At 48.4% G+C, this 19,112-nt stretch overlaps 1 protein-coding gene across 2 annotated transcripts; it reads right to left on the bottom strand.

Annotated features, from left to right (window-relative positions):
• Positions 1-463: 463 nt before the first annotated feature.
• Positions 464-18,895, bottom strand: LETMD1 (LETM1 domain containing 1). Of its 2 annotated transcripts, none has more exons than XM_078857815.1 (9): positions 18,664-18,895; positions 15,905-16,065; positions 13,452-13,567; positions 11,928-12,010; positions 10,717-10,903; positions 9,302-9,403; positions 8,011-8,163; positions 7,279-7,375; positions 464-6,544 (listed from the first exon to the last, which is right to left on the bottom strand). In XM_078857815.1, exons 1-9 carry the CDS (start codon positions 18,786-18,788, stop codon positions 6,426-6,428), a joined length of 1,143 nt encoding a protein of 380 aa, XP_078713941.1. In that variant the 5' UTR covers positions 18,789-18,895; the 3' UTR covers positions 464-6,425. The 2 variants fall into 2 exon arrangements, with proteins under 2 accessions (XP_078713941.1, XP_078713942.1); XM_078857816.1 differs by having other exon boundaries at positions 15,905-16,062.
• Positions 18,896-19,112: the final 217 nt, after the last annotated feature.

Below are 19,112 nucleotides of genomic sequence, written 5' to 3'. Positions count from 1 at the left end.
AGAACTACTTTTTTGTGTTTAGTTTGTTGTCCTTCCCCCCGCACCTCCTATTAGCATGGTTGGCTACGTACGGTGCGAAATAACTTCAACATACGTACATACAACTGACACCGTCATCTGTGTGACAGATGTCGTGAATTGGAATCCAGATACGCTCAAAAGGTGCAATTATCAGGCACAAAAAAACTCGGGAACAATGATTCGATGTCCAGCGTTACAATTCGAAAACAAAACACTTTGATAAAAAAAATTCAGGCAAAAACACCTAAAATGTTGCAATTTAAATGAAAGTAAAAAATCGATGCCTCTGAAATGTCGCAGTGAAACTAGAAATCACTATTCTAGATTTGAAGTTTTCGTGACTGCAAGGATCCATACTCTTTGGTTCTTTCGGTAAAGTCATGTAGGTGAAAAAAAGAAAAATAAAAAATAAGAATAATTTAGTTATTTCTATTTTTTTTATTCTTATTTTTAATTTTTTCACCTACGTGACTTTACCGAAAGAACCAAAGAGTATATATCACTAATATATATAAACCTTGTTAGTATAGCTTGTGATGCAATGAACATTGTCTATAACCTTAGAGAAACACAACTGTGCTGCAGGGAAATAGGTAAAAGTGCGGGTGTGGTCTTTGATGTGAGTGGTGATAAATAAAACGAGCAGATTTTAACTCAAGCAAACGCTCATCAACTTAACCCAACATCGCATACTCTTGCACGTTTAAGAAACTACCCAAAATGTGCAAGCAACCCGACGCCCTGTAAGCACACAGCACTGACCGTAACGTTGCACCTTTATCCTATTCCAGGAAGGAACTTCAACAAACAAAAACAAGCAGGTGCGATGTAGCAGCTCAACAGCTAGGCCAGCGCCATTGGTGGAGGAACCTATTACTTCCCGGGGCTGAATTGCAACTTCAAATTACAAAGATAAAGCTCCCCCGTATAGCCTTCAACAAACTGATAGGGCGAGTGCTGTCAGCGGAGCACCTATGAAGGTCGGCACGGCACATGATGTGATGGGGTTGGTGGCCAAAAGCACACACGGCCGCCTTTCTCTCCCCAAGTGCTGATGTTTACACACCACACCATGTACTCATTTTAAGGTCGTGTCAACCTAAGCAAGGCCTAGAAGCTGTTCAAACATTAGCCACTGTTATTGATCTTGAGCGTGAGTCCAACTCGGGTTGCCGGGGTCATGGCGCATTTCCGTAATCACTGCCGCACCGCCCTCCCCCACCCACCACTGCAAGGACCTCTTGCATTCGTAGGGGTGACGTGAGCGCACTAGAATTAAAAACACAGCGTTGGCAAGTCAAAAGCATTCCCATCTCGTGCGACGCTTGCAGCGACCTTTGAAGCTAATTAGCGGGTTGTTTATAAAAGGCAGTTCCCATGTGGCCCCGGGCTGCATGAAGTAAAGTCATGTGCCTGATACAGCCCGCAGGCCACATATTTCATTCTTTAGCCCTGATCTAGGTTGTGCTTCAATGGCCGTTCAACGTTAGTTCAGCAGTAGCCGGGCGATAGTGGCTACGCACGTGGCCTGTAATCCAACACTGTGGAGGCAGCGAGGGTTGGTGGATCGCACACAGATGTTGAGAAACTCTCTACCCATAGGCGTCGAGGTGCAATACCCTGGCTCGCCAGGAGAAGTAAAGGTACAGCGAAAATGTGGACTCCCACCTGTTCTGTCTTAGTGTTGCCGCCTTGCACGCGTGGGTTGTTTCCCCGTTGCTCCGGTTTCCTCCCACATGTAACTGCGCATTGTTTGGCCAATAAAACCTTAATATGTAGAGGACCGCAGAGGTTGGCTGCCTTCCCCGTGGTTCCTCCTCGAATCCCTGAGTCATCCGCTCTCTACGAGAGCGAGCGAATAATGGGCGCATTACAAGCTGCCGTTATTATATTATTCACCAGCGAGAGAAGATATTGTTTCGTGTAAAAATGCAACTTTCAGTCAGAAGTCCATTTCGCAGTTTAGGTATAAATATTTTTACTTACCCAGGAAAGGCTTGGGTGAGTCTCCAGATTATTCCTCTTCTGAAGGGTGATGCATGAAGATGTTTGGCCAATTCTGTTTGACTTTGTGTGGGAGGAAACTGTAGAACTACGCATACAAGGGGGTAACACTCAAAGTCTCCGCACCGACCGATTCAAGAATCTGCCGCTGTACTGCCATCTCCTAGCCACCGCACAGCCCTAGCTTATGATATCAACTTTGTATTGCAAGGTGCGTCTCCCATCCAGGAATCAAGCAGGCTCCACTTTGCTTAAGATCCTGATATCCGACGAGGTGAGGCATATTCATGGCGATTTAGTCATAGGCAAATCAGTGAGAGTGCCACGCTTGCCCGAGACCAGGGGTCGGCAATTTGCAGCTCCAGAGCCGCATGCGGCTCTTTAAAGGACCGCTTTGTGACATTGTTTATTAAGGACCACCGTCTAATATTCACATGCATTGCGGCTCTTGAAATAGTTTTTTTACCGAATTCGAACAAAAATGGCTCTTCTCTAAATGTGGTAGCCGACCCCTGCCCTAGACTCATTTGTGCACAATAGCTGCACCGCATAGCTGCACAGTGAAGCATCCGTGGCAGCCTCAATGCTAATCCGCAGCCACACTGCTCGAGTCCCCGCACTTCCATTCACAAGCAGACAGCCCCGTGGACCCCGGTTACAATACACGATTCTGTGGGTGCACGCTTGCGAGCCGCCCCAAATAAACGGAACCCAACACAAGGAAGGGGAATCTGAAGCCTCTAATTGTGATACGTTGCCCTGTAGCCAGGAGCCCGTGTGCCACAGGTGAATTACCAGTGGTTGTGTTTTTGCAGACGCAGAGTTAAAATGTCACATTGCCATGCTTTGTAAAAAAAAAATTCGGAATAAAAATAAAACGGCACCCAATTTACCTCTTGGCAGGTTGTGTTTTCCTTTTATAGGCTGAATGTGTCAACACAGCCTAGTTTTTATAGGTAGCAGCAACCTTCCATGTCTGGCAATGCCCTAAACAAGGCCGTTCGCTTCGTACAAGCACACGAGGCGTGCGTGCCAACAGCTTAAATGGTCGTTCAGTACATTACCGATTGCACCATCACTTTCTCAGTATATTACTGAGCAAGTGATGGTGTAATCGGTAGGATTGCACCATCAGGTCCGTTTCTAAAGCGCAGCATCATTAGCCTGGCTGCTAGCCATGGCTGCTGATGGAATGATACGTGAGGAAGTATTATGGCTGTAGGGTCAGGCAGAGAAAGGCGTTGGGAGCGCAAGGCTCCCTGTCAACGCACGGCAAAGCGGCTATTAAAGGAATTTGCATGAAAAGTCAAGCATTCATGACTCGGATGAAAGCCATTCAAAGGCCTTTGCTACTACATTAAGTTTTCTTAAATACAATGTTACCGATGCTATTCGTTACAAAATATTTTAGCAGTATCATTTTAAATATGCATTTGTCTTGCACATTAACTCTTTACATGTATTTTTTGTTATTTCCACTCTATTCTAATTTACTGCGTCTGCTGAATGCGCGTCCGGTTAGAGCACATGACTCGCAATCGTGAAGAGTTGCAAATTCAAATCCTGGTCATGGTTCAGTCAATTTTGCCCATCATCCCTTGGGACTTGTAAAATGAATACCACTTTGTGGGAAGCTCAAAGACAAAGATCACCCATATAGCCTGAACAGACTGTTGGGGCAAGTGCTGTTAGCGAGTACCTATGAAGGCCAGCACAGCACACAAGGGGGTGGGTGGCCAACACCACGCCCGGTCGCCTTTGTCTCCCGAGTGGATACATTTACACACCGCGCCAGGTACTCATTTGAGACTGCGTCGACCTAGGGAAGACCCAGGACCGGTTCAGACAATCGTCACTGGTGTTGACCATGAGCGAGAATGAAACTCGAGTCCCCCGGTTTGCAGTGCAGCGCGCTAACCGTTCCACAGTGGTCAGCACACGCAGACACTGGTCCCCACCACAGGTGTGTGTGGGATTTCCTCTGCTGGCACAGGGTAGCAGCCGCCAGCACAAAGCGTCCTGTCCGAGGCTTATTCTATTAAGGACCACCATGTAGTATTCACATTCCATTGCAGCTCTTGAAAAAGTTGAGGTTTTGCCCCAAATTCGAGCAAAAATCGCTATTTAAGAGGGATCAGTGGTGAATCTCACCAGACGCAAGTGGTGAAAGGTCAAAGGTGAAACGAACACTTGGGAAATGGTGTACGGTTTGAGCAACAACGCATCACCCTGTCAGTGGCTGTACGACAAAACCATCACAAAAACCATCGCCGACTGGCCACATTACAATGCTACAGGCAGTGTGGTATCTATCGCACAGAGCTGATAATCAGCTACGCAACGACTGCGTAGGTTTTCACGGTTGTGCCGTACAAGCCTCCAAACCTGTAAACACGACAGAGAGCTTATAGCTGTATTGAACGACCCCCTATGCACGCATACACACCCCCACGTACAGCTTTATCCGTGTTTACAATCACCGTCACACACGTGCTCACATTATAAATGTATTTTCCACGACAGAGAAACGCGAGCCATTAAATTGCGGAGGTTGCACGAGCGCTTAGGCGAACGGGTGAACGGATCTGCCGGCTTCAGAGCGGCACAGCAGCCGCCGCCATTGGGCATTGTGGGAAATGAGCGCTCGCTGTTGCGCGACGCTGAACTCCATCTGCAAACTCCACGCTCTAGGCAGCGTGCAGAGTGTGCACTTCTCCTTGTGTGCAAATCTCCTCCGTCTTAACGTCGGTCGACCCTGTGGATAAACAGGTCCCTGCCATATGAATGTGGCTCAGGGGGCACTAGCAGTAAGATATATGAGTGCCATTATATTTCTCGCTTTTCAGCAGGTGAACCATTTAACTTTATTTGTCTGGCTAATGACAGGCATGTTAGCCTTGGCGATCCACTTGTGTCCACAACTGTAATGTCCATGTTTGTCAAATGATGGGAATATTGCCATTGTGTTTTGTTCCCCTGGAAGAAGTAGAACTAAAACAACCCACTAATAACAGGCGGTTTCCATTTGTACACGAAGTGTCAGAGTCAAATTGTCTCCCCGCTCTAACAAGCAATGGGGCTGCCCTCATTTAGTGATGACCATGATTGACCCTTGAATGAAAATTCCATGGCAGACCCCGGTATATCCACAAGACAACCACAATTCACTTCATTTGTTTGAACCTCGCGCGGTGATTATGAACGATGTAGATCTCCCCTAGCAAAAGGAATATGAACTCTCAAACTTTTGAGTCAAATTAACTAATTAAAGCATCATCCATCATGATTCAAATAAAACTGTGAACCATTAACCATAATCTTTCATTATTTTCAGGAGGATCTGCCTCCATTGGATTTTTATTTTAAGATGTTTTCAGCCGTTTAATGAGTGTTTACATGTGAGAGAAAACCAAACCACCCGGAGAAAGCTGTGTGTGTGTGGTGATCAGCAGTGTGTGTGTGTAGTGACCTCTATGTGTTTGTGTCGTGATACCTGCGAGGGGAGGGGCAACGCTCTATCCCCCGTACAAATGTGAACAGATGGAAATTTAGTCCACACTTTGCTGTACCGCGTTCTCCTGGCGAGCCACAGTATGGTTCCACCTCGACACCCATGGGAAGGACGTTTCACAAAATCTGTGTGGTGATCCACCAACCCTGGCTGCTGCCTCCACAGTGCTGGAATACAGGCAGCCATGTGCATAGCCACCACCACCCAGTTAAATACCGGGAGCCACCAAAGTGCCCTTACAAGGGCACCGCATTGGCGAGATGTTAACTGCCTCACCTAGTATACAGGGGGGGCTTGGGTTTGATCCCGACCATGATGCCTGCATATTTGGAATTTGCATGTTCTCCCCGTAGTTACATGGATTTTTCTCCGGGTCCTCCGGTTTTTCCCTCCACATTTGTAAACATGCGTTTAAGAGTAATTGGCCACTATAAATGTCCACGTGATAAGCCGCTTCGTTGGGCTATCATTTGTGATAGCCAGGTCTTACCTGGTAAAATAAAAACATAGTTTTAGTTTCGTTTGACTAAATGAAATTGAATTGTACTCATGTACATATGTTGAAGTTATTTCATTATGAATTAACTGCATTATGAATGACAGTTTAATTTGCATCTGGAATATATCCTTCTTTAATAAAGCGCAGGGTATTTGCTCCTGCAATATTTAAGCAGGCAGCAGAAATGTCACATTTCTATAAAGATCTCTTCATAAAGAATTGTTTTTGCAGCATATTCGCGACAATGCAGACGTGTTGTCTCACACCACCCCTTCCTTCACGAAATCTTCAGGCGAGGCAAACCTGAGCGTCAACTCCTGAGTCTTCGGGGTGTGAGGGAGTTACCGCAATGGAGTTGATGAAATGCTGTGAGGAGAAGCGTCACGACGTTTATGCCTGCCCTCTCCGTGCTGGTGGGTCCACCGGAATGCTCCAGTAGCTGATGCTGTGCCGTCGATAGTTCTCCGAAAGCAGCACCGTGGCGAAAATGCGCAAGGATACTTCACAATCTGTAAAAGCAGAACAGGAAGAGTTGTGGCGTTAAGACAATGAGCTCAGCGGAGAGTTACATGCGCATGGATCCCATAAACGCGTTGGAAGTACCAGAAGATGTATTTATACTGGAGGAATTCGATGAGCTATAAAGCTCTTCTTCACAGATGTCCAGTAGGGGGCGGGTCAGGACATTACAACAACAAAAAATACAAAGACACTATAAGAGTCCAAATTATGGGAAAGGTAAACAAATCACTTTAAAAAATACAAATAAAACGAATCTATTTTTATCTTACCAGATCAAGCCCACTGAGATATTAACTTATTTTTCAGAAGTGGCCTGGCCACAAATTATAGCTCAACAATGTCGCTTATCATGTGGAAATAATCGAAACAATCTAAATGCATGTTGTTAAATGTGGAGAGAAAAACCCGGAGAAAAAAATCCACGCGCCTCCTGCATACCAGGCGAGCACAATAACATCACAACACCGGGTCCCCCCTTAAATAAATAAAAGTAGATAAGTTCAAACCGGCTGTGCCTTCCCTAGCACCAACAGACACCGAACAGTGTGATGAAGTATGGTCAAACCAACCCCATTAATGATATGTGATCGGGAGGGCTTAATTCAGTAGTGGGTTAATATAGGACTGTAAATGATCATTAACGCGTTGTATGTATGTATGCTGCACTTCTTTCGGACCATACGTAGCCAACCTTGCTAACTGGAGATGCGGGGGAAGGTACCTGACAGCGACGCCGACAGCAGCAGCCACTCCTGAAGCCACTGCCTGCACGCCTGGATCCCCAGGGTGTACGGGTTGAGGCCCCTAACGTAGCAGGCCTGACACACACGCGGGGGGCGGGGAAGGGTGGGGGGTTAGAGGGGGGAGATGTACCAACGCGGCATGAGACCACCGCGCACTCTGTGGGCACGGCGTGTCACACGTGCGACGTGGTCGCAGCCGCAGCTTGCTATGCATTCCCAACGTACAGCACTGCTGCACTGCATCACTCGCGACACGTCGCACCCACAGCACATCGTATCCAATCGTGACGTATTTCACGAGCCATGTCCGTAACACCAAACTTACACCTCGCAATTTTTACAACACGACTTGTCCTGTTTGCAATACAAACTGTGTCAACGCAATAAACGATGTACACACCACACGCCGCAGAAACGATCTCCACTTACCACGTGTACAGCTCTGAGCCAACTTGTGGTGAGGTCGCGATGCGTGGTGTGGACAACTTTGTAGTGGTACAGTCAATTAACTACGCCCAGCCAACTGCACATGCAGCCAATCGCGCATGCGAGCGCTGGCCGGCGCGGTCGAGAGTGGTGTGCGACCCCACGGGTTCACGAGCAATGTCGCCGGGAGGGAAGCCGCGCGATCCCCGCCACTCCTTGCTCGGCTGCAGGGAGAGCGGCCAACTCCTCCTCCTACACCTCCTCCTCGTCGCCTATGCTCTCACCTTCCTGACCTCGTCGTCCGTCAGCTGCTGCGGCCCCATCCGAAGGAGTGCGCGGTCCAGGTGGCCGATTTCCGTGGCATGAGAGAGAAGGCGGCGGCGGAGCCACGGCGCCGGCACGCGCGCGGTGAGCGCCATGACGCGGCTCAGGGTCCTCTAAACCCGGCACAATGAGCACACACACACAGAGCCAATCACTACACACACACACAGCCGGTCACTACACACACACACAGCCAGTCACTACACACACACACAGCCAGTCAGTCACTACACACACACAGCCGGTCACTACACACACATACAGTCACTACACACACACATACACAGAGCCAATCACTACACACACACACAGCCAGTCACTACACACACACACACAGCCAGTCACTACACACACACACACAGCCAGTCAGTCACTACACACACACACACACAGCCGGTCACTACACACACACACAGTCACTACACACACACACACATCGTCACTACACACACACACACAGCCAGTCAGTCACTACACACACACACACACAGCCGGTCACTACACACACACACAGTCACTACACACACACACACAGTCACTACACACACACACAGTCACTACACACACACACAGTCACTACATACACACACACAGAACATCACTAGACACACACACACAGAGCCAATCACTAGACACACACACACAGAGACAATCATTACACACACACAGCTGTTCACTACACACACACACACAACCGGTCACTACACACACACAAACACAGCTGGTCGCTACACACACACACACAGCCAGTCAATACACACACACACACAGTCACTACACACACACGCACAGCCAGTCACTACACAGCCACGCACACAGCTAGTTACTACACACACACACACACAGCTGGTTACTACACACACACACAGCCAGTCACTACACACACACACACAGCCAGTCACTACACACACACACACAGCCAGTCACTACACACACACAGCCAGTCGCTACACACACACACACAGCCAGTCACTACACACACACACACAGCTGGTTACTACACACACACAAACACAGCCGGTTCCTACACAGACACGCAGTGGGTTACTACACAAACACAGCCAGTCACTACACACACACACACAGTCACTACACACACACACAGCCAGTCAGTCACTACACACACACACACACAGTCACTACATACACACACAGTCACTACACACACACACACAGTCACTACACACACACACAGTCACTACACACACACACACAGTCACTACATACACACACACATACACAGTAGCTTACCAGCTGATTTGCCTTTAAACTCCAAATGTCTAGGGGAGGCTCAGAGAAGAGGGCCTGCACCGACCGGAGTTCGTTCACGCTGGGCTGCCCGTTGGTCTGCACCTGCAGAGCAAGAGCACAGCCGAGTCAATTAACGTGAAGGAGCCGTTCGCTGCGAGACCAAAACAAGGTAGACAAACCTCGCATGTGAGCGGATTTGAAACTGCTCCCCAACATCCGGTTTGGTCCTCAGAAGTATTTTAATCCGTCGACAACGTTCCACTTCGAGCCGCACGACGAAGGCGACGTCACGAGGCACGATAAGTTGAAGGTTGATTTAGTCAACAATGTGAGAACTCACGAGAGCAAAGTGGTCTCTTTTGCAAGAGTGAGCTGGGTCAATAAATTAGAAAAACAAAATAATGAAATAAAGTACAGCAACAGATTACAGTCGACCTAGCGAAGGCCCAGGACGTGTTCAGATAATCGCCACCAATGTCAGCCGTGACTGGGAATCGAATTTGGGTTGTCGAGTTTGTAGCAGAGGTCGCAACCGGGTACCCGATACCCGCACCCTACCCGATACCCGGCTACCCGTACCCGGCCGGGTACGGGTACCCGTTTGCGACCCTAGTGCGGCCGGGTACGGGTAAGGAATCAAAACCCGTTTGCGACCTCTGGTTTGTAGTTCAGAAGCTCAAACAGCTGTGCTACCGCAACAACAACAAAAACAAAGATCCCCCATATAGCTTAAACAAACTGTTTGGGCAAGTGCTGTAAGTAAACAACTATGACGGCCGGCACGACACACGAAGGTGTAGGTGGCCAGCACCACACCCAATCAACCGCCTTGGTCTCCTCAGTGCTGAGGTTTACACACGGCACAATGCACCATTTATTATTAAATTTTTAACGATTTACTATTTTTATATTTACCAGGTTAATCCCACTGATCTATAAATCTCTTTTTCAGAAGCAACCTGGCCACAAATGATAGCTCAACGAAGTGGCTTATCACGTGGAAATGTATAGCAGCCAAACAGTCTAAACGCATGTTGATTTTAAATGTGGAGGGAAAAAACCGAAGGACCCGGAGAGAAATCAACACGACCACGGGGCGAGAGACTTGTAAACTTCAAATATACAGCAGGCGTCAGGGTCGGGATCGAACCCACGACCTCCTGTATACCAGGCGAGGTAGTTAACATCTCGCCACAGTGGCGAGTCAACCTAGAGAAAGCCCAGGACTGGATTAAATATTCGGCAATATGTTTGGTCACGAGCGGTAATCGAACTTAGGTCGCTCGGCTCGTAGCAGAGTGCACTAACCGATTTGCTAGCGCGCACATACACACAAACATGTAACGCGGTAATGTGGCGAGATGATGCCGCACCGTGTGACGGCGTCACAACTTGCGTCTGACGCGTGTGCGCACCTTGTGGCAGATCTCGAGCAGCGTCCTCTGCTTGTAGGTGTCGGGCAGCTCCTGGGCCTGGGTGAGCAGTAACGGGATGACGTGCGCATACGAAGCAGCACGGAGGTCGTGGTAAACCTGCAGGAACTCCCGCTCCTGCTGCTCGCTCCAGAACTGGCGGATCAGGAACTGCCTTGGGTAGATGTACCTGCGGAGCGCGCGGCACGGCTCACGAGTTACGGATGGGGATGGCCGACGACGGAAGCATTGAGGCTCAAGGCCGGGAGGGCATCACGAGCAGGAATGACGGTAAAAAAAAAGCTACCAAGTCGGCCCATCAAGGCAGTGGCGCAGCGTGGTTGGGACAGGCCCCACTGCAATGAAGGAAATGCTGCTCCCTGTTTAATTCGTAGCCCGGCGCCTGGGCCCCTCTGGCAAGTGGGCCCAAATTGCACTCGATAGCTATGCCAATGCATCAAGGCAGCCTTCACTCTGCTAGCGGCCCAAGATTACACCCACGTGTTCACGCTCTAACACAGGTGTTCACCTTCGAACGCGACGATGCTCACTCTGGCAGCGTGTGGCATGCCGTCACATTTAAAAACACATAAGACCTTTTTGTTGCCAGTCTTGCCCGTCAAATTCGCGTATGTGACGTCACGACAACAGAGTTTTCACGTGATTCTCTCGATTGGCGAGGAGCTAGGAGATTCCCAAGGTGACGTGTGCTCCGAAAAAGGTTGCACAGCCCTAGTTTTAACAATGCTCATGGGCTACATTGATCTGAGAGACCAAACTGCCACTTGCAAAGGAAACCCTTGTTTTTTCAATTCGGTGATTAAAGCAAAGCCTATCACAAGTTAATTTACGACAACGCAAGATGTTACAAGAACCCATGGTGAAATCGCCGAGGAATGCATCATAACATGGAAGCTAAACCGGGCTGAGCCTGGACAGTGTTTGAAATGGGTGATCACAATGCACGTAACAGGTGCTGCTGCCAGGCTAAGTTATTGGTGGAGGGCAGTGCAGGAAAATTCACTGTTGTACTGTACCATGGTCCAACGTCTATGCTCCCTGTCTTCACCAACTCGTACTGACCAGCGTGGCGAATTATGATTTTAAAAAACCCAGAAAGGTTTTCGGGCGGCCCTCATCCGACAGTGGATTGACAAAAGGGCTGTTTGTGTACATGACGTTAAAGAGCGGGGTGTCGTCGTACGGGGACTCACATGAGCGCAAACACCGCGTAATTGGCAAACGGAGGAATGGACAGCAGCACGAGAGGAATCGCCTTGATGATGTCCCTGCGGAACTGTCAGACGGTGACACAGAGGAGACACAAAACATGCCCGTGTTGAGGATTCGGTCTATTACACTGATCGCTTTGTCTCATCCGTACTGTGTTCAACCGCCGCAAACCGCAGGTCAAAACGCTTTTCTTTAAGCATCTTTCATTGCACTGCCCCACTTTGACATGACCTCACATTGTTATAACATTTCTCAGTTTCAGTGCTATTTGTTGCTGGTTTCTTGGCGCTGCGGGGCCTTTGGGCCTGTGCTTAGCAACCGTGAGTAGATGGGCGGGACACCGCAACACTGCAGGGCCTGTATCTCAATGCCTTGCAGCGCGAGGCATTTAGGTCACCACCGACACCGAGTGCTGTTGATCGGAGTCAATGGCGACTAGCGGTGGCTGAAAAAAGGTATGACGCCATGCCAGACAGGATGGTGCAGATTGGTATAAACATTTGTAGATGAGCTTGCATTTTTCCTGGTGTGTGCCTGAGTATTTTCTGTCATGTGTGAGTTTTATCAAGGTACTCTACTTTCTGGGCGATGGTGGCTATGCATATGGCCTGTGATCCAGGAGGCATTGAGGGCTGGTAGATCGCAGACAGGTGTTGTGAAACTCCCTTTATGTGGGTGTCGAGGTGCCATACACTGGCTCGCCTAAAGGTGGCGGTACAGAAAGTAGACTAATCGCCACCTGTTTCCATCTGCACAGGGATTGTGTTGCTCCCTCGTGCAAGGCGTGGGGTTTCTCCGGGTGCGCTAGGATAGGCTGAAAACATCTTACAATAAAAACCCAATGTTAAAAAAGAGTCCAACAACTCTGTGTGGCTTTCCTAGATAAGGACGAATAAGTAAAACAATGTATTCTGACATGGAAACACACACTTGTTAAAACTATAGCCGATGCGTAACTATAATCAAGTGCTTTGGTGGTGGGAGTTAGTGGACCACACAGAGATGTCGGGTTCAGACAATTGGGCTGTCGAGGCAGTACAGCAAGTAAGATACTGACCTATCAGTACATATCTTTCAGTGGCGTTGTTCTTCACAGTACTTTATCACGGAGTAGATGGTGGCTCTTATACAATATGGAGCAGTAAGTGTTGGTTATTGAATATAGGTTTGCCCCCCCATCCATAAATAGTATGGAGAGCACGCATGTCAGCTGGGTCTCCTTAGCTGTCTCTTTAAATAGATTTTGTGATTTGAGACTATTGTTCCAAACACCTGCTTGCCTGGACATATATTCGACCTTGAAGCACAGCAATAATTGTACACGATCTCTATCCATACGTTCTTGAATTCAAAAGTAGCAATCCTCATGCTCTGCCTTTGTACGTGTGGGTTTTTTCTAGGTACTGGGATGCAGAAGCCTGCTGAAAGAGGCTTGGGACTGTGAGGCTCTTCCAGATGAAGAACTACACTGTTCTGTTATTGTTGTACAATGATTTGTTCCATACCTCTCTGAGTTTGTCCATATCTCTGTAGGTGAGGTTTTCATAACCAAATCCTTGGGAACTCAACTTCCTCTTGATTAAAAACACTTCTTTTGCATCCACCATCAGCAAACGGAAACCTTGAATGATTTCAACCAAAACAAAACATAAGCAGACAACACTTAGAACAAATTCGAGGTGCCAGAAAAAGTTAGGTACATGTGTTAGTAATATTCTTTGGGTATTTTGGTAAAGTCACGTAGACAAATTCAAAGAAAATAACTAAAAACTACGACATTTCGATCACAACACGAGCGATCGTCATTAGGAGGAAAAAAGAGAAGGGGTAAGTTGCCGAGGCAGACTGTTTTAAAGGTTTAAAATGGGTGTAGCCCAAGGGTCATAAACGAAGTGGACGGGGCTAGTGATGTTAATGTGAGAAATGAGCATGTTAATGTAAGATCGGAGAATGGCCTCCAAGAGGGCGCGGAGGTGGCTGTGTTAATGTGAGAGATTAGCAAGTTCATGGAAGATCGCAGAGCAGCAACGTCGAGCTCGGCGAGCGAGGTGGCTGTGTGAGTGTTGGAAATTTTACTTGTTAATGTAAAATCAGAGAGCCGAAAATAACAACTAACATCGGAAGGTGGTAGGATGGGAACATCGCAGCCAGTTATGACTTAAACTGATTGAGAATGTCTTTCCAATGATTTCTCAGTTTATACCCATCTTCTCGATTGAAATTGTGTCTGTGTCTGTATATGTGGATGGCTTCATGAACTAATCTTTGTTGATAGCCAGTGGATTTGCAAAATACCTTCGTCTTAGAGAAATCATTTTCGTGTGAGCCCACCACATTAAAACAATGATCAGCCACGGCCGAGGTATTGGTACTACCGTGTTTCAGATCTGCCTTATGTTCACGGACATGGTTCGAGACATGTCGCTTAGTTTCCCCAATGTAACTATTGCTGCAGACACAGCTTAGTTTGCATGTCAGGGATCACATCTTTCACAGATGGGATCAGATCACAAATTTTATGTACTGTGTTAAATCGAACCTGGATCTTGTGTTTACTCATGATTTTGGAGATTTTTTTTGGTGACCCCTGCTATGTATGGCAAGGTGATGGTTTTGATTGGGTCCTCAGATGGTTCTTTCCCAACGGTTGAGGTGATAGCTTTACGGATTGTGTAGTCTGAATATCCATCATCTTGAAAGCTTGGTGTACGTGTTCCAGTTCACTGGCTAGGTGGCGATGGTCAGCAATACATCGAGCTCGATGGTGTCGAGTTTTGATGAGGGAATTCTTCTGGGATGGATGGTGGTGGGAGTCAGGTTTTAGATATGCATCCGTATGGGTGGCTTTCCTGTAGACAGTGTGTCCCATTGAGCCATCTGGTCTCCTTTTGGTTAAAACATCCAAGAATGGTAGCTTGCCATCCATTTTCCACCTCCATGGTGAATTTGATGGCTGGGTGTATGGAATTGATGTGGTTGAGGAATTGGTTCAGAGCTGGTCGGCCATGTGGCCAGATGACGAACGTGTCATCTATGTACCCCTTCCACAAGGACGGACGTAGAGTGGATGCCTGGATGGCATCTGTCTCAAATTTTTCCATGAAAACATTGGCTACAACTGGATAAGGGAGAACCCATTGGGGTACCTTCAACTTGTTTGTAGAAAGTTCCATTACAGGTGAAGTAAGTGTTGGTGAAGCAATGTCTCACCAGGGCCGGTACATCAGCATTGTTCTTGTTGGACCAAGTCTTCAATGATTGCAATGGTGTCATGCACAGGAACTTTGGTAAACAAAGAGACTACATAGGAACTAATGAGCAAATCACTTGGAGATAGTGAGATGTCCTTAATTAACGATACCAAGTGAGCTGAGTTAAGTACAGCTGAGGTGGTCTTACCAGTGAATGGTTGTAAGGTCTCAAGACAGAAATCGGGCCAGTTTGTAGGTGGGTGAGTCAATGGTGGAGACGATAGGACGAAGGGGTGTACCCTCTTTCTGGATTTTTGGTAAGCCATACGATCTGGGTGGTCTAGCAGCAGAGGTTTTAAGGAGAACCGCTTGGTTGGTTCGATTAAAGATGTCGAATCGGTGATGATGTTGGTTTTCGTAACGAGGCTGTTGGTGAGATCTCTTAAAAAATGGGTATAGCTACCATCATTAAGTAGGTCCTGAATTTTGTTATTGTATGTAGTTTTATATTCTTGGTTCTTTCGATAAAGTCACGTAGAAGAAAAATAATAAAATAATAACAATAAAACAATTAAATGTGGTTTTGTCCATGATTAGTTAGTAATCTCTGTGTTTTGGTCTGATAAGGAAATAAAAAGTGAAGGGAGGTAACCAAGCTTGATATGCGGTGGCAAGGGTATTCCAGAAACGTGGAGCAGCAACGCAGAAATCCTTTTCCTTTAGTTTTATCAAATGGTAGGTAAATAAAATTATGCGATGGCACTTACCTCTCATGAAGGTGGAATAGAGTTTGTAGAAGTTGGGGAAATTGCGGAGCAGGAAATCCTCATATCTGGTGTTCGCTTTCTTGGTCTTGGACATGACGGCACTGGCGAGGTCCTTGTCAGCTGATGTGATGCTCCTCGAAGGCACCGAGAAGCCCGGTCTGCTTAAACATCAACATAATTGTAAATTAATCTGGAGCTGGGAAGACTGGTTCATTCAGTCAATTAACCGAGTAAAAATGTACTCATTTTTTTCGTGAATTATTTGGACACTTTTTTTTAATAGTGGGCTTCCCTGCATTGAAAGCAGGGAAACCCCTACAAGCCAAGACCAGAGTGACGTGGCTGACGATGTCACAAAGCCCTGCCCATCACCTCCTTGTCCAGCAGAACACGTGGGAGCAGAGATTTGTTTTCTCAGACTACTTTCAAGTTGTCTGATTAGTAGAGTAATCGAACTGATAATTGGCCATTGATTACTTGAATCACGGGAGAGTCCAGCTCTATACAAGTCACACGATGAGACACAATCTCCAGATGCAATCCAACATCTGCCCAGGTGTGATGGAGATGGTTGCCACCTGACCTACTTGTGCAGTAATCCACCACTCAAGCCAATACATTTAAACGCCGTTCCACCCGTAGTTGACACCTTGGGGTTGCAAGCTTAGCAGCCGCACACACCTGCACACCGGCACCTTGGGAGGTGGGGTTCTTGGATCACCCCGAGATCAATTACGTAAGAAGCCCAACCGACTGGGCCGTAAGGTGGCAAGCAGATGGCGGTACAGCAAGTAGGATGCTGATCTACGTGTATGGATTGTTGTTTGTGCGTCGTTCCCCAGTACGCGCGTGGGGTTTCTTGGGCTACTCAGTTGCCCTTCCTCGCTATTTAAAGAGTCCAGGTCAGCGAGGGGGCCTGTTGATGACAGCACAACAAGTAGGTTGATCATCTGATTACCTTTACGACCGTTTTAGTTTGAGACCTTTTTATTTGAGTATCAAAAGGGCTGCCGTGCAGTGACAACTGTACACGATCTATATCCAGTACACATTTCGCTCTGAGATCTGCCGACAGCACAATGGCTCAACTGTACGCGGTATAGGGTGCACAAACAATACACATTGCATTTTGACTTAGAACTTTTGTGACTGCAGGAATTCATATTATTGGTTCTTTCAGTAAAGTGACGTAGATAGAAAAAGTAATAATACAATTTTTAATTTGAAAATAATAAAAGCAAAAAACCCACGACGTTTCGATCGCAACACAAGCGGTCTTCATCAGGTGGAGAAAAAAGAGAGGGGCAAGCCTCCAAATGCGACTGCTAATAAGGGCTTTCAAAGTGGGCAAAGCTGATTTGAAGCTTTCGTGACTACAGGAATCCATTCTCTTTGGTTCTTTCGGTAAAGTCACGTAGGTAGAAAAATTATAGAACACGACGTTTCGATCGCGACACAAGCAATCGTCATCAGGTGGGACAATCACAGGAGCAGTTTTTCTTGCTGTGGTTGTGAGCAAAGGGGCCCTCCATAAATGACGTCACGCACCTAGGGGGGGGCAGACATTTGTGACGATGTGTGACGATGGGGGGGGGGGTGTTGAGAAATGTGACGTCACATCAAAATGCGCAACTTTAAATAAATATATACAACACGTTCTACTTAATTAAATAGACTTTTTAATAAATGTTTTCTCCAAAAGCATCAGAGTGCAGCGCCACATTAAATACGCACTACAATGACAATAGTTTAAAGCGATGTGAAGCATATTTTATTTGTTGGAGGGAGGGGGGGCAGAGCTTTGTGACGTCATATTTGAGGGGGGGAGGTCTGATTTTTTGTGACGCCGTGTGACGACGGGGGGGGGGGGTCAAAAATCGTCAAAAATCGCGTGACGTCATTTATGGACGGCCCCAAAGCTGGGCGGGGCAGCCAACGCCAATGTAGGAGCAAAGCACCACAAGTACACAAGTAGTACAAATAAAGTGAGTGCGTTAGACAATGGGGGGAGGGGGCAGAGACAGGGGGAGAGAGAGTGGGGGGGAGAGATGGGGGGGGGCTGAAAGGCGACGGGGAAGGGAGTTTCGCAACATTCGTGTGTGACCCACCAACCCTCGCTGCTACCTTCACAGCGCTGGATTACAGGCAGCCACGTGTGTGTGTGTGCGATTTGTACCGTACACACCACCACACACACACACACGTGGTGTACACACCACGTGGTGTACACACCACGTGTGTGTGTGTGCGGTGATTACCATACACGCGTGTGTGTGGTGTGTGTGTACCGTACACACCGTACACACACCACACACACACGCGTGTGTGTGTGGTGTGTGTGTGTGTACCGTACACACTGTACACATACACGTGTGTGTGGTGTGTGTGTGTGGTATGTGTGTGTACCGTACACACTGCATACTGCACACACGTGTGTGTGTGGTGTGTGTGTACCGTACACACTGTACACATACACGTGTGTGTGGTGTGTGTGTGTGTGGTATGTGTGTGTACCGTACACACTGCATACTGCACACACGTGTGTGTGTGTGGTGTGTGTGTACCGTACACACTGTACACATACACGTGTGTGTGGTGTGTGTGTACTGTACACACTGCACACACACACACGCGCGCGCACGTGGACGTCTCCAATGCCACCTTGAACTCGTGGCCAGCGCGCGTCGCCTCGCACGGAACCCCTCCTCGAGGCGGTTGTCGCTGCCCCGAGGGAGTCGGGGGGGGGCACAGCCAGGTACCTGGGCAGACGAGGGCAGCGCGGCCCGGGCGAGGATACGAGGAGGAGAGGGAGGAGACGGCGGGGAGAGCAGCGGCAGCAGCAGCCGCCGCGGCGGAGCGCGGAGCGGGCGGCGTGGGCGGCCATCGCCTTCCCGGGGGCCGCTTCCGTGTGGGCGATGACGTCACGACGCGCGTGGCCAGACAGAGGCGCAGCCCTGCAATTGATCGCTCGGGTGTCCGCTGCCCCCCCCACCCACCCACAGTGCCCCCCCCCCACCCACCGTGCCCCCCCCACCCACCGTGCCCCCCCCCACCCACCGTGCCCCCCCCCCCCACCCACCGTGCCCCCCCCCCACCCACCGTGCCCCCCCCCACCCACCGTGCCCCCCCCCCCACCCACCGTGCCCCGCCCCCCCTCTGCCCCACAACCCATACCCCCCATGCCCCACCCCCATGCCCTACCCTCATG

This window comes from Lampetra fluviatilis, chromosome 6, assembly GCF_964198595.1.
Source record: "Lampetra fluviatilis chromosome 6, kcLamFluv1.1, whole genome shotgun sequence".
Lineage (NCBI taxonomy): Eukaryota > Metazoa > Chordata > Hyperoartia > Petromyzontiformes > Petromyzontidae > Lampetra > Lampetra fluviatilis.
This window is presented reverse-complemented; position numbering and strand designations above follow the sequence as displayed.